This window comes from Coregonus clupeaformis, chromosome 20 (assembly GCF_020615455.1).
Source record: "Coregonus clupeaformis isolate EN_2021a chromosome 20, ASM2061545v1, whole genome shotgun sequence".
NCBI classification, from domain to species: Eukaryota; Metazoa; Chordata; class Actinopteri; order Salmoniformes; family Salmonidae; genus Coregonus; species Coregonus clupeaformis.
The window spans coordinates 44,237,714-44,262,511 of record NC_059211.1 but is presented as its reverse complement, the minus strand read 5'-3'; the positions used below and the strand labels follow the sequence as shown (position 1 = coordinate 44,262,511).

Below are 24,798 nucleotides of genomic sequence, written 5' to 3'. Positions count from 1 at the left end.
CACAGAGAGAGAACCCCAATAATAACAGTGCCCTACTGTATGTACCACATTCATCGATTATGCGTAAGTACAATAGCTTTCGTCCAGTTTTTCACAAATACTCATATTCTTGCTAGTGGTTATACTAAATTTGCTTTTGTTTACATTGTGAACCTAGCTAGTCAATGTAGCTAGCTAGCTTGTAGTAGCTTCTTGACTTCATAAATCTTAGTAAAATAACCAGTGGTGTATAGTCGAGGCCATATGCAACCAAAATCTACTTTATTTCCCATTATTTCAATTCACAAGATAGAATGAACGTGCACGTCAGCCATCAAGAATTTATCCTCTGCAATTCTTGAGCTTGAACGCTGCCATTGGACGTGGAGCAGCTTTCATTGACGTCAAAGGAAGCATTTCCTCAACGGCTGACGGCAATGCCGTACGCCAGATGGCTATAGTGTAGCAGTGGTATGTAGGCCAACTTATTAGGCAGCCGGCAATCGCGGCAGATTGATGAAGGCGGCATTTTCTGAGCTAAACTGACGAAGAGGCAACTCCAACAACAACAACACATAAAACCTCACATAATTCTGCAGAAAAACAATGACAATTTCTCTCAACCAGTGGCATGTGGACATTTAGGTGAGCGCTGATGCCACCCGGTGATAAACAGTGCCCTCTGGGCGCAAAATATTTTGCTTGTCCATTCCCAGCGCTCCTCTCCAGGGTGCTGTTGAAGAGACACATCGCTGCAGCGCTCCACCAACGTTCTGTCAAATAAATCATCTAACATACAGTACCAGTCAAAAGGTTTGGACACACCTACTCATTCAAGGGTTTTTCTTCATTTTTACTATTTTCTACATTGTAGAATAATAGTGAGACATCAAAACTATGAAATAACACATATGGAATCATGTCGTAACCAAAAAAGTGTTAATCAAATCAAAATATATTTTATATTTGAGACTCTTCAAAGTAGCCACACTTTGCCTGGATGAAAGCTTTGCACACTCTTGGCATTCTCTCAACCAGCTTCACCTGGAATGCATTTCCAACAGTCTTGAAGGAGTTCCCACATATGCTGAGCACTTGTTGGTTGCTTTTCTTTCACTCTGCGGTCCAACTCATCCCAAACCATCTCAATTGGGTTGAGGTCGGGTGATTGTGGAGGCCAGGTCATCTGATGCAGCACTTCATCACTCTCCTTCTTGTTCAAATAGCCACTACACAGCCTGGAGGTGTGTTGGGTCATTGTCCTGTTGAAAACAAATTATTGTCCCACTAAGCGCAAACCAGATGGGATGACGTATCGCTGCAGGATGCTGTGGTAGCCATGCTGGTTAAGTGTGCCTTGAATTCTAAATAACTCACTGACAGTGTCACCAGCAAAGCACCGCCACACCATCACACCTCCTCCATGCTTCACGGTGGGAACCACACATGCGGAGATCCGTTCACCTACTCTGCGTCTCACAAAGACAAGGTGGCTCGTGCTTACTGGAGTGTAGCCTATCATGTCGGAGGCAATGGAATTTTATGAATGCCCATCCATCTGGTAGGCCCACCATTTGTAACACAGGCCGATGCATTGGTTTTATTGATTCATGTGACTAATCAATTTGGCTATTTAAGCTTTGAATATCAGCTACCCGACTTTATCAGGAGTTATCGTGAGCCTATTTGCAATGTGTTTACACAGCGAGAAAGTCCATTTTTTGTTGGTGCTATGATCAGCTTGTCAAAAAATGATGGATACAAACTTGAAACCACTGATCATGACAATGGGGTGAAACTCCTGGACAACAGTTGTGATTGTCCATTCCATATTGTCCATTTACTGTCCTGTTTTTAGGATATGTTTATTAACATGACAGCACATTTTTTATTTGATTGGGCGCCATTTAGGTTAGGCCTCCCGAGTGGTGCAGTGGTCCTGCTGTGCCACTAGAGATCCTGGTTCGAATCCAGGCTCTGTCATAGCTGGCCATGACCGGGAGACCCATGGGGCGGCGCACAATTGGCCCAGCGTCGTCCAGGATAGGGGAGGGAATGGCCGGCAGGGATGTAGCTCAGTTGGTAGAGCATGGTGTTTGCAACGCCAGGGTTGTGGGTTCGTTTCCCACGGGGGGCCAGTATGAAAAATAAAAAAAAGTATGTATGCACTCACTAACTGTAAGTCGCTCTGGATAAGAGCGTCTGCTAAATGACTAAAATGTAAATGTAAAATGCTATTTGATCTGAGAAACCTGCATGATGTAAAAAGTGTCCATCTCATTACATTGTCATACGTTTTATTTCCAGCCTGTAGGCTACAGAAAAGGCCACATACTCTTTCTATCATATCCTACAGTGGGGGAAAAAAGTATTTAGTCAGCCACCAATTGTGCAAGTTCTCCCACTTAAAAAGATGAGAGAGGCCTGTAATTTTCATCATAGGTACACGTCAACTATGACAGACAAAATGAGATTTTTTTTTCTCCAGAAAATCACATTGTAGGATTTTTAATGAATTTATTTGCAAATTATGGTGGAAAATAAGTATTTGGTCAATAACAAAAGTTTCTCAATACTTTGTTATATACCCTTTGTTGGCAATGACACAGGTCAAACGTTTTCTGTAAGTCTTCACAAGGTTTTCACACACTGTTGCTGGTATTTTGGCCCATTCCTCCATGCAGATCTCCTCTAGAGCAGTGATGTTTTGGGGGCTGTCGCTGGGCAACACGGACTTTCAACTCCCTCCAAAGATTTTCTATGGGGTTGAGATCTGGAGACTGGCTAGGCCACTCCAGGACCTTGAAATGCTTCTTACGAAGCCACTCCTTCGTTGCCCGGGCGGTGTGTTTGGGATCATTGTCATGCTGAAAGACCCAGCCACGTTTCATCTTCAATGCCCTTGCTGATGGAAGGAGGTTTTCACTCAAAATCTCACGATACATGGCCCCATTCATTCTTTCCTTTACACGGATCAGTCGTCCTGGTCCCTTTGCAGAAAAACAGCCCCAAAGCATGATGTTTCCACCCCCCATGCTTCACAGTAGGTATGGTGTTCTTTGGATGCAACTCAGCATTCTTTGTCCTCCAAACACGACGAGTTGTTTTTACCAAAAAGTTCTATTTTGGTTTCATCTGACCATATGACATTCTCCCAATCCTCTTCTGGATCATCCAAATGCACTCTAGCAAACTTCAGACGGGCCTGGACATGTACTGGCTTAAGCAGGGGGACACGTCTGGCACTGCAGGATTTGAGTCCCTGGCGGCGTAGTGTGTTACTGGTGGTAGGCTTTGTTACTTTGGTCCCAGCTCTCTGCAGGTCATTTACTAGGTCCCCCCGTGTGGCTCTGGGATTTTTGCTCACCGTTCTTGTGATCATTTTGACCCCACGGGGTGAGATTTTGCGTGGAGCCCCAGATCGAGGGAGATTATCAGTGGTCTTGTATGTCTTCCATTTCCTAATAATTGCTCCCACAGTTGATTTCTTCAATCCAAGCTGCTTACCTATTGCAGATTCAGTCTTCCCAGCCTGGTGCAGGTCTACAATTTTGTTTCTGGTGTCCTTTGACAGCTCTTTGGTCTTGGCCATAGTGGAGTTTGGAGTGTGACTGTTTGAGGTTGTGGACAGGTGTCTTTTATACTGATAACAAGTTCAAACAGGTGCCATTAATACAGGTAATGAGTGGAGGACAGAGGAGCCTCTTAAAGAAGAAGTTACAGGTCTGTGAGAGCCAGAAATCTTGCTTGTTTGTAGGTGACCAAATACTTATTTTCCACCATAATTTGCAAATTAATTAATTAAAAATCCTACAATGGGATTTTCTGGATTTTTTTCCCTCAATTTGTCTGTCATAGTTGACGTGTACCTATGATGAAAATTACAGGCCTCATCTTTTTAAGTGGGAGAACTTGCACAATTGGTGGCTGACTAAATACTTTTTTTCCCCACTGTATATCGGCTACATGATTTATGTTAGATGATTTTTGACGGAACGTTAGTGCAGCGCCTCAGCGAAGTGTCTCGCCAACAGCACCCTAGGGCTGGGAATGGACCAGCAAAATATTTTGCGCCCCTGCCTTTGACAAAGTGGCCACTGTTTATCACAAGGCGGCATCAGCGCTCACCTAAAAAGCCAATATGACACTGGTCATTGTCATTGTCATTGTCATTGTCATTGTTTTTGGGCAGAATTATGTGAGGTTTTATGTGTTGTTGTTGGAGTTGCGTCTTCGTCAGTTTAGCTCTGAAAATGCCGCTCTTGTCAATCTGCCGCCTAATCCTGCCTAATGAGCAGCCGGCGGTGAGGCTACACCCCAGTAAGCACGAGCCAATGTCTTTTGGACCCCTTTTTTTAGTCCTGTCCGGACATACTTTCTGGGTGTTTTACAAAAACGGTAGACTTACCACATAGATGGGCATTCATAAAATTCAATTTCAAGGCTGGACCAAACATAGACATCTATAAATTACGTTTTTTTCAACTTTCATTCAGAACCGAAAATGAACCCAATTTCAACATCCGGAAAATACGTATTTTTCCTACATCCAGAAAATTTGCCTTTTCAACATCCTGGAAAATATGTATTTTAAACATACGGAAAATATGCATTTTCACCTTTTATTCAGAACCTAAATTGAACCTAACATCAATGTCTGGAAAATACATATTTCCAGTGGCGCCTGTTTTGAGCCCCACCTGTTTAGCAAAAAAAAAAATATATATATATATATATATATATCTAAAACTTTTGGGGTTGCTTGTTTTGCATGTTATTTTGGCATTAATACGTGTCACATCAGTTTGCAAACAATGTAAAAATATATATAATTGAGTTAATAAAGCCGCATACAAACATGGTCTCTTTTTTTGCTTTCTTGAGTAAGGCAGCTCCAAAATGCAGGTGTTTCAGCCTAGCTCAGTGCTTTCTGTGGTGGTGGGGCAGCCAGCGGAAAATACGGAGTTTAGGGGTTGGTATTGTTCTCTAGTTGCGCCGTGATTGGCTCAGTGTTCTGTTACTCATGGGGGCACTACGTCACCGCAAAATCTATGGGGAGAGCTCGAAAATTCAAACCCCTTGGGTGCAGCCTTAGAGTTACATTAGAAGTGCCCATCCAAGGCTCAAGGTCATTGGCCACAGATAAAATGATGTCAAATCACGTTATATCTACAGTAGCTTTGATTGGACTGATCATGTCAACCTCATACTTTCAAAATCTTAGCTAGCAAGCAGTCATCATCATGAATCAAGTGGACAATCTACTAGCAAATCCTTTTCAATCGAAGAGAAATTATAGATTAAATGTATCGGTGCTCATCGGCCATTGGACATAAACATTACACAACAAGTTGGTAATCGCAAATTCAACAATGAATGGTTTAGAAGGAATCAGTGGCTAACTGCATGTGTTGCAAAGCAATCACTAGCCTGCTATTCAGTGGAGTTGGTGTGTGGTCTAATTCTGGGTTTAAGGGTCTCTTTTCCAAGCTTAAAAGGATAAATATTCAACACCTTGGGCCAGAAAAGGTTGAATACATTGGCCATGCTGTCAATCCAGCATAACTTCTGCCGTGTTCAAAACAACTGGAAACTCGGAACTGGGAAATCTCAGACTTCAGTGAGTTCAAGACAACTGGGAACTCGGACAAAAACGAGCTCTGACTGGGAAAATATGTTTTGAATGGTCATCTAACTCTGAATTCCAAGTCGAGAACTCTGGCCTATTTCTAGAGCTCCGACCTGAAGATCACTGACATCATGATTCAACCTTGTTTTTCCTGAGTTCCCAGTTGTCTTGAAAGCACCATAAATCCAGAGAATGACAGACTTTGATGACAAAATTTGCCCACAAGAAGGACCGCCGCGCCACCTTCCTGTTCAAGTGAACACAGCACAACAAGGTGAGTCCAAAAATGTCTTGTATGCTGCCGCATAAATTATGTATGTCAGGGAGATATGTATACTGTAGCTAAGAAAGTAATACTAAATGTCTGTTGTGTAGTAAGCTGTTAGTAGCCCATGTGCCTCACCCTAATAATTTGGTCCCTTTCCCCCTCATAACTTAGCCTACTGTTCTGACTTGGTGGTGCACATGTAGTCTATAGCCTGTTTTAGATAAATGTAATCATTGAATATTGTAAGAGCTTTCATTGTCTGCTTATATGCCCCCTTTATTTATCCTACGGTTCTGACTTGGTGTACAGGGAGAATACTGTAAGAACGGCCCATGTTCTGAATTCTGTCACTGTACATTTCAAAAGTGCTGAACAAACAGTTGTTATTGACTGTCTGTCCTAGCTCGCTCATTAATGTACATAAATTACGTATTGCTTCTTATCCGCTCATCTTCCCCTTATGCCATAGTTTGTACATATCAATTGTCAGCAGAAACCACATTTGTTTAAGAAAGTATACATATCAGCTATGTTTTTTAAAAAGGCAGTAAATGAGGCTGAATTAACAGTTTCGCTGCCAGACAAGGCTCCGCTGATAGCCAGGTGTAGCCGTGGTAAGGATTCACTCCATGGTGCTGAAAAGAAAGCTCTGCTGTTGGGACAGCTTTATGTAGGCCCTAACAGTTTGTGGGCACCATTTAGTTTAGTGTTGTGGCTTTGCTGGCATGCATCAACAAAACAAATTACTGAGTTTGCCCCACCAAGATTGACATGCTAAAATCGCCACTGCATATTTTACAAGTATTTTCAACTTCCTTTTGCTTACTGGGACTATTCTAGTTTTGGAGGGCTGCATTTTTTGGTCTTGCCTAGGGCGGCAGAACAGCAGAGACCGGCCCTGAGCAGGGCCGTTAGTGACGTCACGTTAACGTTGCATCATATCAATCCTAATTATGGTTGCCTCTGCCAAAGACAGGCCAAAATCACCACTTGAGATTCAGACAGTGGCCAGAGAAGGGATGGAGTGAGAGAGCACAAATTGAGAGATTGAGAGGAAGAGAGATGGGCAGATGAGCGAGGACAGGACAGCTAATAATAGATATCTCTCTGCCTGGAGGGAACGCTGACTTCAGAGCAAGCTGTGCGCTGTATTTTTCTGCCGCCGGAACAAAAGCCATATGCGAGCAGCGAATCATACACATCGCATTAACGGATGAGGGCTGCAGATGGAGGCATACAGATAAAACCAGACAGATAAACGTAGATTGCATGGTCATGTAATCACAACAGTGCAGAGGACTATATTAGCCCATGTATAAGCTGCTAGCCGAATATAGTGCCTTAGCAATAAAGCAAATACACCCATGTTAATGCATGTGCATCGGTCCAATTATTGCAGTGGACCAGCAGCAGGGGGTAGCATCCAGCGACTAACCAGCAAATCAGTAAGCTGCACAGACTACTGTTATGTTATTGTCAAACGAAAGGCTGTGTCTTTTTGGCGATGTAACGTAAACACAAAAAATTATCCTACGTTGCCCAATACTATGGTTGCTGAAGCCACATCACTAAAGCACATCAGTGGCCAGAGAATATAGAGCTGTATATGTCTTGAGGATGAGATATGATCGCCTGTGGGCTCATGAGCAGTGACACTGTCAGGTAGCCACAGACATACAGACAAGCATCTCGAGCACCCCCAATTCACCCCGTTGAGAGTCACCGTTCAGTCTCAGAGGAGCCGTAAGATCTCGACACAAGTCATGTGTATGCATTAAGAAGGAGTCAATTGATACTATTGAGCTGCGCCGCCAGCCCAGGTCTAGCGTGGCGGAGCAAAGTTGCTGCTCGCCTGAACACACAGTTGTGTCCAGCTGCGCTGCAGAGAGACACTGGGCGCATTGTTTCCCGCAGGGAAAGAGAGTACCGGCTCTACGTGTGTACACACACACACATACCTAGATACTGCCAGAATGTGTTTGTCTTTATGACACCACAGGTGTCCTCTATTTATGTTGCTTCAAGTCCAGAAACAAACGGCATTGGAGAAGAGAGAGAACGAAGGGGCAAGGGGGGCAGACAGATTTTTTTGTACTTTTTTAAAAATGGTAAAGCATTAAAGCCATCGAACGGTATCCAACCGGAGCATGATGCTAAACTAAACTGTAAACAAAACACATACCTACTACAGTACTCCATTTCCCCTATAGTCTCCTTTCTCCTGACGCATGCAGATATGTCGAACACAGACATGTCCGAGAGCCGAACCCCAAGACACAGGAAGGAAAGCGCCAGGCAATCACAGCCCGACTCAGGGAACAACAACAAAAGAGAAGGCTACGAAAGAAAGAAATAATATGTGCACGTTCATTTTTGAAGCTAATAACGTGTTAAACTAATAGCGAGTATTTTATGAATGTAGCTACTTACTTTACTGAACCGGTTCCGCTCGGTCCACTTGAGATTCGCCGAGCTTCACGCGGACAGTCAGGCGGAAGCTGGCGTGTGGATGGGAACCGTATTACCACTTCACTGAACGTAAACTATGGTTTGCGTCATTTTACCAGGACGCCACTATTTCGCGCAGTAATGCAGCCATCTTGCTTAGGACTTTACTGTTTAATGTAAATATTCGGTTAATTTTTTGGCAATAAGAATGTAAAAGGGATATTTTGTGAACTCAAAAATTATATGTAAAAGGTGGCTAAATAAATGAATACATTTGACAACAGAAGCAAGTAGTAGCATGTGAGAGGGACTACTTTTCTGGGAAATGAGATCGACAGGTACATTATGACTGCGTTTAGACAGGCAGCCCAATTCTGATCTCCTTTCAATAATTGGTATTTTGACCAATTAAATCAGTTCTGAAAAATATCTGATGTGAAAAGGTCTGATGTGATTGGTCAAATGACCAATTAGTGGGAAAAAGACCAGAATTGGGTTGTCTGTGTAAACGCAGCCTTTGAATGTAGCAGCACTGTGTCCAAATGAAATGTGCATATTTTATTTTAATTTTTTATGCATGACATCTTGTTCCTCGAAATTGGCCAAGACGCAAGATCATGGACGGAGAGGTATAGTTCAACCATGCCAGCTCAGTAGTTCTCTATGGAGAGAAAAGTAGAAGTTTTGAGAAAAATGTGAGCATTGATTCTAGCACAGAATAAAAGCAATGCCTTAACTGGCATAGGGCCCATAGACCTAAGACAAAACGAGACATTCTATTAAATATGTGTTGATAGGGGTACATGCCACAGGAGGTTGGTGGCACCTTAATTGGGGAGAACAGGCTCATGGTAATGGCATCAAATACATCAAACACATGGTTTCCAGGTGTTTGATGCCATTGCATTTGCTCCATTCCGGCCATTATTATACACCATTCTCCCCTCAGCAGCCTCCTGTGGTACATGCAATGATGTGTATAAACCCTGTTTTTCTGATGATATATAAATGGCCAATAAGAGGCTTTGATGCCACCAGGCCACCATATTGGCACTCCCCAGAAGGGGCAGTCCTCCATAGGAATATATGGAATTCTACATTATTGCAATAAAAAAATGTAAGGACAGAAGTTAAGTATTTTTGTTGTTGTAGTGGGGACAGTAACATTTGTTTAAAAAATATATATAAAAATCGTATGTATTGGGTACACAGCGTGATCCATGCAGATTAAGCATCAGAATTGATTCATAAATATTGTATATTAAACCATAAAAAAAATATTGAAATCACTGATGTGTCTCCCTAATGTCTCCATTCCCTTTTAATACCAACCCAGAGAAGAGGTTATATCATATAAATAAAAATACTGTCTATGGTTCCACTATAATTTCCAGTCATGTAATAGTCTAAAACCAATAGAAACCTCTAATCTAACACTGCCTGAAACTTTTTTTTAAATTGAGATGGATGACAAAACACTTTTGTTAATTTCTTTATCAATTTTATTAAAAGTTCATTACATTGTTGGCTGTTTTGTTTGCTTGGTCTTCGTCAGTCAGCAAGTTTCAGATCAGTATGTTGCCTCAAACAAGGATCCCCTCTGCTGGCCAGCCAGTGGTACTGTCTGCCATAGATATAGAACATGGTATATCCAAAGACAGTTCAGTATTTTATATTTTGATATAGTTTTGCAACAGTTGGTTTTGTTGCTAAACAACCAACCCGTCTATGCTGTCTGTCCTCCTGTCCCCATGACGACAGAGGGCAAGGGTAGGGCAGGTTCATCCCATGTGGACCAGAGGGGTGATCTCTCATACAGACCAGAACCTGCGCAAAGCAGCACTGTATTTCAAACTACCTTGGAAATAACTGACAAATACATATTTACAGTCACACTTATAACTTCATATATTCCTGGATAGTGCCAGTGCTAAGTGATTCTCAGCACTAGCCTTTTATAGACTGCTTCTCACTGCAGTCCTTCACAGCCAAGTAGCTTAATATTGACCCCACAAAAGAAAATAGTAAATGTTACAACAACATATCACAGTTAAATAAACCAATCAATCAACCAGTCAGTGGATTATTATTCAACCAGCATTCAGAATCTGCTCTCATATGTCAGTGACCCAGAAATGTATTTGGAGGAAGACGCGAAAAAAAGACCAGAAAATAGTGAGACTAGAGCAGAGGTCCATGGTGACAGTAGATACCTGGACTGCAGTCTGTTCTGTTATGAGCCAATAGAGATAGGCTAATTAGGCTGAGAAGACCACCCAGAATCTGAAATATGAGATGGGCAGATGTATGTCAGGGGAGCAACTGGCACGTTGACACCTGAGAAACTAGTGACAGGTGAAGAGAAAGAACAGAGTGGAAGTCATTGTATTCCATCCTGGTAACCGTTCCTTATCAAAACATCTCCCCACTAAAATGTTATCCTTTAAGAGGCACAGTCAGCCATCCTCCAGGCCAATACTGTGGTTGGGAAAGATCAGAGTGGGGAGGAGGATGAGGGAGGGGGGACTGTGGAGGCTGTCAAAGCTCATCCTCCATCTGCTGGAACGCCTCTAAGTCCTCCTGCCAATCAGCCATCATGGCCTCCACTGATTTGCTGCTAGAGTCCTTTTCAACTGCAGGCTCCTCCTCTGGCTCAGGGTTCCTCTTAAAGGCAGGTCCCACATCCTCCTCAGGAGTCACTTCCTCATTGTCGGGAGCCAATTCAGGAGCTGATTCATCCAGCTCCACAGTGCTCACGTGTGACCGGTCGAGAGTTGCGGAGGAGGCGGGTGAAGTTTGGTCATTCTCCTGAACGTCCCCACCTAAGGAAGGAGAGAGGGATGAGCTCAGTCCATTTTCAGATCACATTCCACCACAATAAATAAGCTGTATCCTGCACAATCATCCATATAGTTTCCTAGTATCCTACATAACAACACAGTCATACATTGTTTCCAACTCACTATCTACGTACATCTAACACAAGCACCCACACCGGTCACTCCCAGACAGAAATAGAGCAGTGTTGCAGTTCACATGAGGCAGCGAACTATAAACAGCATGGTACTGATGCGTCATGGGCAGCACAGACAAACAGTATCATGCTCCTGAAGAGTTCTGAGATGGCCAGCTATTTACACAAGACTAACCTGCACTGAGCTGCTCTACCACATATAAATAATGGAGGGGGGAGGAAAGAGGAGGGCGATACTTACTGCTCTCCAGCAGGATGCCAGGGAGAGGTTTACCTTTGAATATGGAGGCTGCTCATCCAAAGGGTGAAGGGAAAAGAAAGAGAGAGCAGAGGAAAGTTACACTGTTACAGTCCACCACAGGGAAGGAGAGGAGAAGGAAGAACAATGGAAAGGGAGCTGTATCCTGTATCACATATCACACTGGTTGCTTCCCATTACCTATCTCCACCAAGGCTGCTACTGTAAAGTGGCCACAGGCCCACTATTTTGAGTCACCACTGAACCCTGAAATACTGGCCATTTTGAAATCTTTGCAGAATCAAATCTGGTCTCTAATGAGATTAAATCCATTATAAGGACCCATGTTCTGAACATGTCTTCATCCAGTCAGTAGCACCCTCCTGTTCTGTCCAGTGGATCTCACCTCTGTCTCTGGCCTTGTCGCTTAGCAGCACCTCCACCTCCCTGTACTCCTTAAGAGCCTCCAACAGGATGTTTCCCTCCTTGTAGAACAGGAAGAGCAGGGGCAAGGTGACGTCGTCCGTGTTGCGGCCGTCGCCGGCCATCTGGAAGAGGGGAGCCGTGTCACTGCTGCTGCCCTCGTTGTCATCTGTTGGGGAGAATGAGGGGGTAGTTAGCAGGGTGAAAGAGGATCCTATAAATGGTCATATGTCCGTTTATTAAAGGTTATATACACATGATGAAAGTGTCATGAACATTTATAAATGTCAGAAGTAGATTCATTCAATTAAATTGAGATACTGTGTCAGTTGGTCATCCTCACCGATGACGATGCCTCCGATGGCTCCAGCCTTCATGATGTGTCTGGCCTTCTCAGCGAACATACACTGGCCCCGCTGCAGCAGAGCGATGCGGCCCTGTACAAAGGCAGCATTGCTCAACTCCACACAGCCACTGTAGGGCTCAGCCACTGTCACAAACCCACGCACCTACACACACAGAGAGAGAGAGAGAGAGAGAGAGAGAGAGAGAGGGGGGGGACATGTTCAAATGTCACTCAGAACACCGAGAATAGAGAACGTCTGGCGCCTAGGGACAAGACAGGAAAAACAAACAAGCAGACAGGCGCCCATCCATTGGAAATTGGCACACTGAAACAAACTCACCCCCGTGATGCTCTTGGAAAGGTCTGTGCCAAACTGTGCTGGGCCAGCGGTCAGCACCACTCTGCCGAAGAAGGGGTGGGAGACGATCTGCACGGCGCGTGGAGGGAGCTGCTCCTTCTGCTGCTGGCTGGACAGCTCCATCATCTCCTGCATGAAGCGCATCCCGTCCTCTGCTGCCACAGCACTGACCGCCTAGAGAGAGATGGAGAGAGAAGGACGAAGATGGAGTTTGAAAGGAGAGGGCAGTAGATGGAGAGAGTAGGGGAGAGACTTAATAAGACTCATATGGGGAGTTGGCAGTGGTCTTATGACACCAAAAACATGTCTCCCGGCTTGTATTGTGCATGATTATTTACCTGTGTAGCGTGTTGGACCAGCTGCACTCTGCCGTCCTTCAGGTGTATAAGGCTGACTCCCATCCTCCTCAGCAGCTCCAGGTGATCAGGGTTGTTGGCCATAAAGTCCTGAGCCCTCAGAGGGGGACGACCCATCCCTGGCTCACTGGACGAGAGGGTGGAAGGGGGTGGAGGGCATCAATGTTCACACTCCGTATGGTTGTGACAAGAACAATATTCTGCCATATTTTAGTACAAAAAGCACTTTTAACATGATTCCTCACGTTAGGCATAATGTCCCTTACCGGTGAATGGCAGGGCGAGGACAGCTCTTGTCCACAGCACTTCTGATTGGATCTCGGAGGTTCCGAGGGAAGGCGGGGTCAGGGAAAAGGAGGCGTGTGTTGGGGCAGGTCCAATCAAAGTTGGAGTCATCCAGCTCTTCCTCTGACTAAGACAGAGGGGGAGAGAACAAACATGACTAACTCATCTGAATATTATTAGAAGTCGTATCATTAGAACTCTAACTGATCACAGCATGTAATCCTACTATACCAACCCAAAGAGATTTGACAGAGGCGGACAGATGAGGCAGAGATGCGGCCTGTACCGTGGTGTTGGCGGGAGGAGAGGGGGCGCGAGGGGCAGTGGACAGGGACAGGGGCAGGAGGTGAGCCTCGGTGGTGAAGATGTAGTCCTCAACATTAAACGGCAGCTCTTCCTCCTCTGCAAACAGCAGGAACAGGTACTTGAACATCTCTGCCAGGAAGAAGGAGTCCATTCTGAGAGGAGAGAGAGGAAACAGGCCAAATTTGGAGCAGCAGGGCAGACACCACATAAACCATTTCGATTTAACTACCTGCCTGGCACACTGTTGCTCAGCCACTAAAACCATCCACCTCTGTTTACCGCCCTTCAGTCAGACCCTCCCCATCCCTGGGATATTCCCCTGGCTCTGGGCTCTCACCGGTCCTCGTGGCTCCCGGTGCGGACATCCTTCATGGCAGCGAAGCCGCAGGGGACCCGGGCAAAGCGGTTCAAGTTGTCCAGCACAGTGCGGCCTACCTCCAGGTAGTAGGGGTCTTTGGTGGCCTAGAGGGGGAACAGTGGGACCAGGGTTAGACACTGTACTACTGAATTAGGCAATAAGGAAGGCCACTGAGATCAAAATGTATGTTCATGTATCTATGTAAACGTCTAGACTGCATGTCTCCACAGTCCTTACCTTGTACAGGAAATAGGTGCTCTCTGCAAACTCAGGTCTTAGTGGATGCTGAGCCCAATGTACCCTGAAATCAGTGGTGAATGCCTGGGGAACACAGGGGGTGTTAAAGGCTACAGCCTGAGTGAGAGAATAGAAAGATGTGGAGAGGGAGCATAAAAAAATGAGCTAACCTCTGGGAGGAAGTTGTGTTTCTTGGTGACTTGATACAGCATCTCATGGGTCTCAATGGCCGGCCGGATATCTCCCTTCAACACCTGGGGGATTCATTAACAAGGTTAGGAGGAAAATAAATGTCTTAAATTTGTCTCCATAATCTCAGCACTATCTTTATGTACTAAAACCCCTGCTTAGGCAACTGGTCTGTTAGGGACGCCAGGCTGAGTGTCTCACCTGCAGCCCAGGGAAGAATGCCAGGAGGGAGTCCATCCAGGTGCGAGCAGGCAGCAGAGGCTTGTGGATGTGAACGTCCAGCAGGAGAGGAGGCTGGCTGATGTACTTCATTATAGACGCATAGTGCTGGAAACACAAATAATGAGAAAATATGACAAGCTGAGGATGAGAATCGAGCATACTTTCTATGTATTGAATTCCATCATAATAAAGACATAACAGCATTCCATGATCTCGGCTGGAGACGTCACTCACAATGTTGAAGCGCTGCAGAAAGAGGTCATCTCCCAGGAGAATGTAGGCCTTCAGCAGGTACTCATAATATGAGTCGATCCCTGCTCCCACTCCGCTGTCTGGAACAATACAACAGTGTACCATTTCATACCTCAGAAACACTAATGGCCTATTTCTACAAGTACAGAACATCAGCTCCTACCCCCTTGCCCATTCACTTCTACCACACCCAATACACTGTCGTTCGCCGGATAAATCCATGTAAATCCTCCTTTATGATACAGTAGATACTAGTTACGGCCTGGGACTGGTTCCCCCTCTCACCCCTGCGGACCCACTCTCCTGAGTGGATGTTGATGGTTGTTCCCACCAGGTTGCTGTTCCTCTGTCTCTTCTCCCACAGGAAGTTGAGGGCTCTCCGTGCCTGGACCTGTGTATGATACAATACATAAAAATAAAAATAAACATTTAGCAGAATATTTTATGCAAAGCGACTAATTAATGCATGCATACTTTTTTTAAACGTATGGGTTGTCCTGGGAATCAAAACCCACTATCCTGGCGTTGCAAGAGCCATGCTCTACCAACTGAGCTACAGAGGACCATGAATCAATATCATTCAGACACACTGGGATCTCCGAGAGTCAACAAGCTGGACTGCCCCTTTAAGGTCTAGTACCGCTGCAGTCTAGTCATGCATCAGCCCTGATCTGAACACGCATTTTAAAGTAAAATAGATGATCGTCCTATACCTCAAACACAGGGTCCCCAGTGAAGCGACTCAAGGCAGCGAACTCCAGGATAATGGTACCAGCACAAGCTGTGCAGGTGTCCGTCTCTGTGCCTGTCCGAGACTCAGGACCCCTGACGCCATGCTTCAAGTTTACCTGTTGAGTGGAATTATAAGGCTCAATATAGCAGTCATGGACTGAAATACACAGCTGTGTTCCAAGACATTGTTCATGTGAACTATACAGCCATATAAAATCCTTCCTCTGAAAACTATGGCAGCTGCAAGCAGAGCACTGAAGCAGAAAACACAATTATGCAGTCATAATCTGAGAGGGCTGCTGTATTCTTGCCCACTAGCTGACGGCATCCTTTTAGCTAATGTGCTTGCCAAAAGTTGCCCTCTCAACCTTATGGATGTATGTACATGCTTGTGTGTGTGTGTGTATGACATATTATGGTAAAAACACAACAGCCGTGGCCTTATGTTCAGACTCTATGTATGGGTTGCATGTATAGTCTGAGGGCTCACCCTGGGGTAAGGCAGGCCACTGCTGGTGTTGAAGGCAGGCAGGAGTCTGAGACCCAGGTCTTTGGCCATGTGGAGCAGCTCATCCTGGTACCACTGCATGTAATGCCCTGCATCCTTCAGCATTACAGCCATGGAGTGGCCCCCTAGCAGCCCCCTGGAAACACGAGAAATGTCACAGTGGTCACAAACACACGTACGCACATATGCATGCACACGCACACATGATGTCCATCCACTCAACAACTGGCTTTTATGTTTTTTCTTACCCCAGCACACGGATGTTGGTCTCAAAGACAGACACCACAATGTCATTGTCAAGTCGCACATCTTTCAGCACTCTCCTCACTGCTGCTTCAAACTCTGTTGTCTTGTTTAAGAGCTGGAAGTAAATTCAGGAGGAAGTCAATGAAAACCAAAGCATCCCTACACACGGAGGCTGAACAAAACCAACAAGGCAGCTTACTGGTCGGCAACACATACTAAAGAGATTGTACTCACCACTAGAGTGTCCAGGGTGTCGATGAGGGTGAGAGAGAACCTTAAAAACACACAGAGACAATTAAATCAATCACTGTCACAGTCCCTTATGGCTAGAAGATATCTACATAGAGACTCAGAGTATTCCAGTGCCAACAGGACTGGTTCTCCTGTTACCACATCCTACTCAGGCCTGCAGGCAGGCAGACACTTACATCCCCAGTGCGTCATCCACGTCTCCCCGACTGGGCTCCAGCCCACGCACCCTTCCCCGACACGTCAGAGGCATCAGCTCATCTGCTGGGTACGCATGGTCCTGGAAAACACAACCAATAAGGATCAATGGTAGTGTGTAAATGTGGAACATGTCAGACAGAACTTATTAACATACAGTTGGCATAAATAAGGTTCAACTAGTTTCCTTGCAAACACTACCACACCAAAATCAACACATTCACATCTGTTCCTGGCAAATACAGCAGAAATGTTAACCACTTGCCACGCACTCTGGGGACACTTTTTGACAGCTGGTCATTTCCATGTAAAATGACCCATGAGCACAAACATGTGAAGTTCATGGGAGCATGTCAAATGAAAGCAAAGTGTCTATTTTTATTTATTAAGGCACATAGAAATGTTGCAACCATTTTTCATCTTAAAAATTAGGAATAAGCAAAGGCTTTGATGTCTGGTCAAACAGATAGAAAAGGGGTCTTAGAAAACATCTACCAGAAAAAGTCTGAAAGTATTCATACCCCCCTTGACTTTTTCCACATTTTGTTGTGTTACTGCCTGAATTTAAAATGGATTAAATTGAGATTGTGTCACTGGCATACACACAATATCCCATAATGTCAAAGTCGAATTATGTTTAGACATTTTCACCAATTAATTAAAAAAAATTAAAGCTGAAATTAGTCAATAAGTATTCAACCCCTTTGTTATGGCAAGCCTAAATAATTTCAGGAGCTAAATATTTGCTTAACAAGTCACATACTACATTTCATTCTGTGTGCAATAAGTGTTTAACAGGAATTTTGAATGACTACCTCATCTAAGTACCCCACACATACAATCATCAGTCAAGCAGTGAATTTCAAACACAGATTCAACCACAAAGAACAGGGAGGTTTTCTAATGCCTCGCAAAGAAGTGCACCTATTGGTAGAAGGGTAAAAATGTTAAAAGCAGATATTGAATATCCCTTTGAGAAAGGTGAAGTTATTAATTACACTTTGGATGGTGTATCAATACACGCAGTCACTACAAAGATAAAGGAGTCCTTCCTAACTTGGTTGTCGGAGAGGAAGGAAACCACTCAGGGATTTCACCATGAGGCCAATGGTGACTAAAACAGTTACAGAGTTTAAATGGCTGTGATAGGAGAAAACTGAGGATGGATCAACATTGTAGTTACTCCACAATCCTAACCTAAATGGCAGAGTGAAAAGAAGGAAGAATACAAATATTCCAAAACATACATCCTGTTTGCAATAAGGCACTAAAGTAAAACTGCAACAAACAAAATGTGGCAAAGAAATTAACTTTATGTCCTGAATACAAAGCGTTATGTTTTGGGCAAATCCAACATACCACATCATTGAGTACCACTCATCATATTTGCAAGCATGGTGGTGGCTGCATCATGTTATGGGTATGCTTGTTATCGGCAAGGACTAGGGAGTTTGTTTTTGTTGATAAAAATAAACAGAATGGGCCGCCCGAGTGGCGCAGCAGTCTAAGGCACTGCATCGCAGTGCTAGAGGTGTCACAACAGACCTGGGTTCGATCAGCATGGCTGATCAGATGGCTGTCTAGCAATGATCAACAACCAACTTGACAGAGCTTGAAGAGTTTAAAAACATAATAAATGTGCAAATATTGTACAATCCAGGTGTGCAAAGCTCTTAGAGACTTACCCCAAAAGACTCACAGCTGTAATCGCTGCCAAAGGTGATTCTAACATGTATTGACTCAAGATATTACATTTATTTTTAAATTCATAGAAAAAATATTTTACAAAAAAAATCTAGTTTGACAGAGTATTTTTTGTAGATCGTTGACAAAAAATTACAATTCAATCCATTTTAATTCCACTTTGTAAAACAACAAAATGTGGAAAAAGTCAAGGTGGTTGAATACTTTCTGAAGGCACTGAACAAAATGAATAGTCATTGAACACTGGTCACCTTAATGTTTACATACTGTTTTACCCACTTTATATGTACAGTGCATTCGTAAAGTATTCAGACCCCTTGACGTTTTCCCAAAAATAAATACGTTACAGCCTTGTTCTAAAATGGATTCCATTGTTTTTGTTTCTCAATCTACACACAATACCCTTAATGACAAAGCAAAAACAGGTTTAGACATTTCTGCAAATGTATATAAAAAAATATAAAAATATTATATATATATAATATATATAATATATATATATATATATATATATCAGATGCTTTACTCAGTACTTTGTTGAAGCCTTGAGTCTTCTTGGGTATGACGCTACAAGTTTGGCACACCTCTATTTGGGGAGTTTCTCCCATTCTTCGCATCCTCTCAAGCTCTGTCAGGTTGGATGGGGAGCATCACTGCACAGCTACTTTCAGATCTCTCCAGAGATGTTCGATAAGGTTTAAGTCCGGGGTCTGGCTGGGCCACTCAAGGACATTCAGAGACTTGTCCCAAAGCCACCCTTGCGTTATCTTGGCTGTGTGCTTAGGGTCGCTGTCCTGTTGGAAGGTGAACCTTCGCCCCAGTCTGAGGTCCTGAGCGCTCTGGAGCAGGTTTTCATCAAGGATCTCTCTGTACTTTGCTCCGTTCATCTTTCCCTCGATCCGGACTAGTCTCCCAGTCCCTGCTGCTGAAAAACATCCCCACAGTATGATGCTGCCACCACCATGCTTCACTGTAGGGATGGTGCCAGGTTTCCTGCAAACGTGACGCTTGGCATTCAGGCCACAGAGTTCAATCTTGGTTTTGTCAGACCTGAGAATCTTGTTTCTCATGGTCAGAGTCCTTTAGGTGCATTTTGGCAAACTCCAAGCGGGCTGCCATATGCCTTTTACTGAGGAGTGGCTTCCGTCTGGCCTCTACCATGAAGGCCTGATTGGTGGAGTGCTGCAGAGATGGTTGTCCTTCTGGAAGGTTCTCCCATCTCCACAGAGGAACTCTGGAGCTCTGTCAGAGTGACCATCGGGTTCTTGGTCACCTCCTTGAGCAAGGCCCTTCTCCCCCGATTGCTCAGTTTGGCCAGGTGGCCAGCTCTAGGAAGAGTCTTGGTGGTTCCAAACTTCTTCCATTTAAGAATGATGGAGACCATTGTGTTCTTGGGGACCTTCAATGCTGCAGACATTTTTTGGTACCCTTCCCCAGATATGTGCCTTGACAAAATCCTGTGTTGGAGCTCTACAGACAATTCCTTCAGCCTCATGGCTTGGTTTTCGCTCTGACATGCACTGTCATCTGTGGGACCTTATATAGACAGGTGAGTGCCTTTCCAAATCATGTCCAATCAATTGAATTTACCAAAGGTGGACTCCAATCAAGTTGTAGAAACATCAAGGATGATCAATGGAAACAGGATGCACCTGAGCTCAATTTCGAGTATCATAGCAAAGGGTCTGAATAATTATGTAGATAAGGTATGTTTTTTGTTTTTTTTTATACATTTGCAAAAATTCTGAGAACCTGTTTTCGCTTTGTCATTATGGGGTATTGTGTGTGATGAGGAAAATTATTTATTTAATCAATTTTAGAATAAGGCTGTAACGTACCAAATGTGGAAAAAGTCAAGGGGTCTGAATACTTTCCGAATGCACATTATATACTGTATTCTAGTCATGGCTCATCCTATATAACTACTGCTATACACACAATGTCCATACACACCATTCACATACATACAGTATACACTCTGTGGCCAGTTTATTAGTTTTATGAAAATGGTTCGCTCCTACTGTTCGAGTGAATGTTAGAATGGGCAAAACGGGTGACCTAAGCGACTGAGTGTGTTATGATAGTCGGTGCCAGGCGCGCCAGTTCCAGTATCTGAGAAACGACAGGCCTCCTGGGCTTTACACGCACAACAGTGTCTATGGTTTACCGAGAATGGTGCGACAAACAAAAAACACCCAGTCAGCGGCAGTCCTGTGGGTGAAAACAGCTTGTTGATGAGAGAGGTCGAAGGAGAATGGCAAGAATTGTGCAAGCTAACAGGCAGGCCACAAACAGATAAGTAACGGTGCAGTGCAACCATTGTGTACAGAACGGCATCTTGGAACGCACAACTCGTCAGTCCTTGTCACGGATGGGCTATTGCAGCAGACGACCATACCGGGTTCCACTCCTAACAGCTAAAAACAAGAAGAAGCGGCTCCAGTGGGCACGCGATCACCAACACTGGACAATTGAGGAGTGAACAAAATATATATAAAATCGCCTGGTTCGACGAATCCCGGTTGCTGTTACGTCATGCTGATGGCAGAGTCAGGATTTGGCGTAAGCAGCATGAGTCCATGGCCCCATCCTGCCTGGTGTCAACAGTACAGGCTGGTGGCGGTGATGTAATGGTGTGGGGAATGGTTTCCTGGCACACGTTAGGTCCCTAGATACCAAATGAGTAGCATGTTCATGCCCCCAAATAATTCAGGGTGTTCTGGAGGCAAAGGGGGGGGGTCCGACCCGGAACTAGATTGGTGTACCTAATAAAATGCCTGCTGAGTGACTCTGGTCCGGAAGCTAATTTCCTGCAATTCTATAAATTTTTCCATGGTGTTTTGTAAGGCATATTTAAATACTCTATTCTCGACATAGCTCATTCTAATATTTCTACTACTGTATTTTATTAGGATCCCCATTAGCTGCTGCAATCCTGGGGTCCACACAAAACTTGAAACATGACATAATACAGAACAACAGCTCAAGGACAGAACTACTTTTTTTTTTTTTAAAGGCACACGTAGCCTACATATCAATACATACACACAAACTCTCTAGGTCAAATAGGGGAGAGGCGTTGTGCCGTGAGATGTTGCTTCATCCGTTTTTTGAAACCAGGTTCGCTGTTTATTTGAGCAATATAAGATGGAACGGAGTTCCACGCAACATTGGCTCTATATAATACTGTACGCTTTCTTGAATTTGTTCTGAATTTGGGGACAGTGAAAAGACCCCTGGTGACATGCCTGGTGGGGTAAGTGTGTGTGTCAGAGCTGTGTGTAAGTTGACTATGCAAACAATTTGGGATTTGCAACACATTATTTCTTATAAAAGGAAGAATTGATGCAGTCAGTCTCTCCTCAACTCTTAGCTAAGAGAGACTGGCATGATTAGTATTTATATCAGCCCTCTGATTACAATGAAGAGCAAGATGTGCCGCTCTGTTCTGGGCCAGCTGCAGCTTAACTAGGTCTTTCCTTGCAGCACTCGACCGGACAATAATCAAGATAAAACAAAACTAGAGCCTGCAGAACTTGCTTTTTGGAGTATGGTGTCAAAAAAGCAGAGCATCTCTTTATTACGGCCAGACCTCTCCCCATCTTTACAACCATTGAATCTATATGTTTTGACCATGACAGTTTACAATCTAAGGTAATGCCAAGTAATTTAGTCTCCTCAACTTGCTCAACAGCCACACCATTCATTACAAAATTCAGCTGAGGTCTAGAACTTAGGGAATGATTTGTACCAAATACAATGCTCTTAGTTTTAGAGATGTTCAGGACCAGTTTATTCCTGGCCACCCATTCCAAAACAGACTGCAACTCTTTGTTAAGGGTTTCAGTGACTTCATTCGCTGTGGTTGCTGATGCATATATGGTTGAATCATCAGCATGCTTTGTTTAATGCCAGTGGCTGGTCATTGGTAAAAATAGAAAAGAGTAGAGGGCCTAGAGAGCTGCCTTGCGGTACACCACACTTTACATGTTTGACATTAGAGAAGCTTCCATTAAAGAAAACCCTTTGAGTTTTATTAGATAGATAGCTCTGAATCCACGATATGGCAGAGGTTGAAAAGCCATAACACATACGTTTTTTCAACAACAGGTTATGGTCAATAATATCAAAGGCTGCACTGAAATCTAACAGTACAACTCCAACAATCTTCTTATTATCAATTTCTTTCAACCAATCATCAGTCATTTGTGTCAGTGCAGTACATGTTGAGTGCCCTTCTCTATAAGAATTGCATTTTAGTTACACTGTTTATACAGCCTGCATATTTATTTATATACTGGATTCTTGACATAGCTCACTCTAATATATCTACTGCTGTACATGTCATTCTTAGTATATATTGTGTAAATTCATCCGGTGTATATACATATAGATAGCATTTGGATTTGTGTTACAGTGCTATTTGGGTTGTTAATTGAATTAGTTCTGACATTTCTTAATTTCTTGTTGCATTTTTTGTAATATTTATTTATTATTATTTGTGTACTTGTTTGGCATTTTACTGCATTGTTAGGAGCTAGTAACATAAGCATTTCACTGCACCTGCTAGAACATCTGCTAAACTGTGTATGTGACCATTAAACTTTGATTTGATCTCAGTTATATGAAGGGGCAGGTGAGGTGACGAGACTTACCATATAATTCGAATAAGCATGGTCAAACATCTCGACCACTTGGTTCCTTGAGGGGAAAGAACAAGTCAGCTTAGCTCATTCTCCTCCATTATCTGAGGCAGTCAGAACTTGTCACACATCTAGCCCAGAACCAGACATCTTTCTCACTTACCTCAGCTTGAGCTTCTCCTCTCGTGACATAGACTGTCCAAGCCTGCATAAGGTGCTCAGCAATAGCAGCAATGGGAACAATAGGGTCGACATTGTTGCGGGGCGAAACCACAACACCGTCCACATAGCTACAACCTGGCTCTTTCAGTCAAGTACAACTGTAACCTATCATCACATTAATATAGGCCTAGACACCACAACACTCTCTGATAAACACAAACACACTGAGATCTCATGTTCACATATTCAGCACTAGGGGACACGTCAGGCACAGTCTCTGTCTGGTCCAATGATTATTTAATGCTTCCAAACAACACATTGAGGCAGTGCTGTTTATAAGGCCAACAATACTGTTACTAATAAGATTATTGATGCCCATTTAGACACCATCTTTGACTCACTCCACCTCACCAGTCATACAGTACAAATCTAGGTTATGGCAGTGGTGTGACAAGACGTTGGACATACAAATGTATCTAAAATCAGGCTCACAAGCAATCTATTTATTTGACAGATTGTAGGAATGCTTTAACTATAATGTAAACTGATATCAGTGATCTCTCATAAGATGCGTCTCATTATCTAAGACAAAGTTATACCAAGACGTTAGCGCACACTCCTTCTTTGACTCAGTGTCAAGTCCCTTAAAACCGCGTTCACCTGTTGGTCATACCTGTTTGCTTCCCAATCACTCTGACACACGCGGCACCCGGACCTACAGTAGCGTGTGACACGTTGTCAAAGCTTCAGTCAACACAAAACAGCATTCACATACTGTTAATCCCCGCTGTCTGTGGCGTTTTCTAACGGGTAATCACATGATTGATTACTGACAGTGTAACGTTATTCCTCAAGCCACTCAAAACTCTCCTTCTGTATTACTTGACATCCGTGTCGAGTAAGCAGACACCATAGCTACTGCCAGTAATACTGAAGTCGAGGTACATTCTCGCTTTCTGATTAACGTTAAACTACCAAATAATTAGCTAATCATTAACTAATTCCTATAACGTTAGTTTATCACAACAATAGCTGACTATAAAGTTGTTCCGTTGCTATCGACTGTAGCCCCATAGAGAAGATCTAGCTAATGTTAGCTATAAGTATTTTCCTAGAACAATTAGGATATCCGTAAAGTAAGCTAGACGAGAAAGCTAACTAGCTGTTGTTATTTCATCCTTTGACAGTTCTCCTCTTTCGTCAGACAGTTGTGGAGCCTCCTAGCCAGCTAGCTAGCCAGCTTGGCCGGTAAACGACAGTCCGAAAACAAGCGAAGTAGGGAAGGTGCCGAGTCCATTTCAGCCGTTGAGCAAAGCACCTCGGGCAGTGTCTTCTGATCTTCTTGTTATATTTGGTCGTTCTCTGTTGCCTTGAGCATGAACCTTTAGCCGCCAGCTAGCCGTGAAATAAAAGCAGACGTTGCTGTTAAGATAAACGTCACCAACATCCGCATCCGGTTAGGATGTAGGTGCCTCCCTCAGCCCCGCC

General features: G+C 43.8%; 2 protein-coding genes across 5 annotated transcripts in view; both read right to left on the bottom strand.

Annotated features, from left to right (window-relative positions):
* Positions 1–8,404, bottom strand: part of LOC121533478 (uncharacterized protein C1orf21 homolog) — a 42,227-nt gene extending 33,823 nt beyond the window's left edge. The window contains exon 1 of the mRNA XM_041839450.1: positions 8,307–8,404. The gene's annotated coding sequence lies outside the window, so the exon portion shown is untranslated. The remainder of the gene's footprint in view (positions 1–8,306) is intronic.
* Positions 8,405–9,809: 1,405 nt separating this feature from the next.
* Positions 9,810–24,754, bottom strand: LOC121533477 (ER degradation-enhancing alpha-mannosidase-like protein 3). 4 transcript variants are annotated; one of them, XM_041839445.2, is made up of 21 exons: positions 23,312–24,754; positions 23,161–23,206; positions 16,783–16,883; positions 16,589–16,628; positions 16,357–16,469; positions 16,091–16,244; positions 15,582–15,716; positions 15,154–15,259; positions 14,851–14,948; positions 14,596–14,721; positions 14,376–14,459; positions 14,206–14,289; positions 13,948–14,072; positions 13,540–13,762; positions 13,286–13,431; positions 13,002–13,146; positions 12,646–12,837; positions 12,303–12,468; positions 11,943–12,128; positions 11,540–11,587; positions 9,810–11,146 (listed from the first exon to the last, which is right to left on the bottom strand). In XM_041839445.2, exons 1-21 carry the CDS (start codon positions 23,434–23,436, stop codon positions 10,863–10,865), a joined length of 2,727 nt encoding a protein of 908 aa, XP_041695379.2. In that variant the 5' UTR covers positions 23,437–24,754; the 3' UTR covers positions 9,810–10,862. The 4 variants fall into 4 exon arrangements, with proteins under 4 accessions (XP_041695379.2, XP_041695381.2, XP_041695383.2 ...); XM_041839447.2 differs by having other exon boundaries at positions 11,573–11,587; XM_041839449.2 differs by having other exon boundaries at positions 13,591–13,762.
* Positions 24,755–24,798: the final 44 nt, after the last annotated feature.

What these genes read in the sequence shown, in the direction of transcription:
- LOC121533477 (XM_041839445.2), bottom strand. Translation starts at nt 23,436, where the DNA reads ATGTGGACGGTGTTGTGGTTTCGCCCCGCAACAATGTCGACCCTATTG. An exon ending in GCACCTATTTCCTGTACAAG is followed by an intron (nt 14,073 to 14,205) that starts GTAAGGACTGTG and finishes TTCCCCCTCTAG; the next exon opens with GCCACCAAAGACCCCTACTA. An exon ending in CCTCGCCCTGCCATTCACCG is followed by an intron (nt 13,147 to 13,285) that starts GTAAGGGACATT and finishes CCTCTCGTCCAG; the next exon opens with TGAGCCAGGGATGGGTCGTC.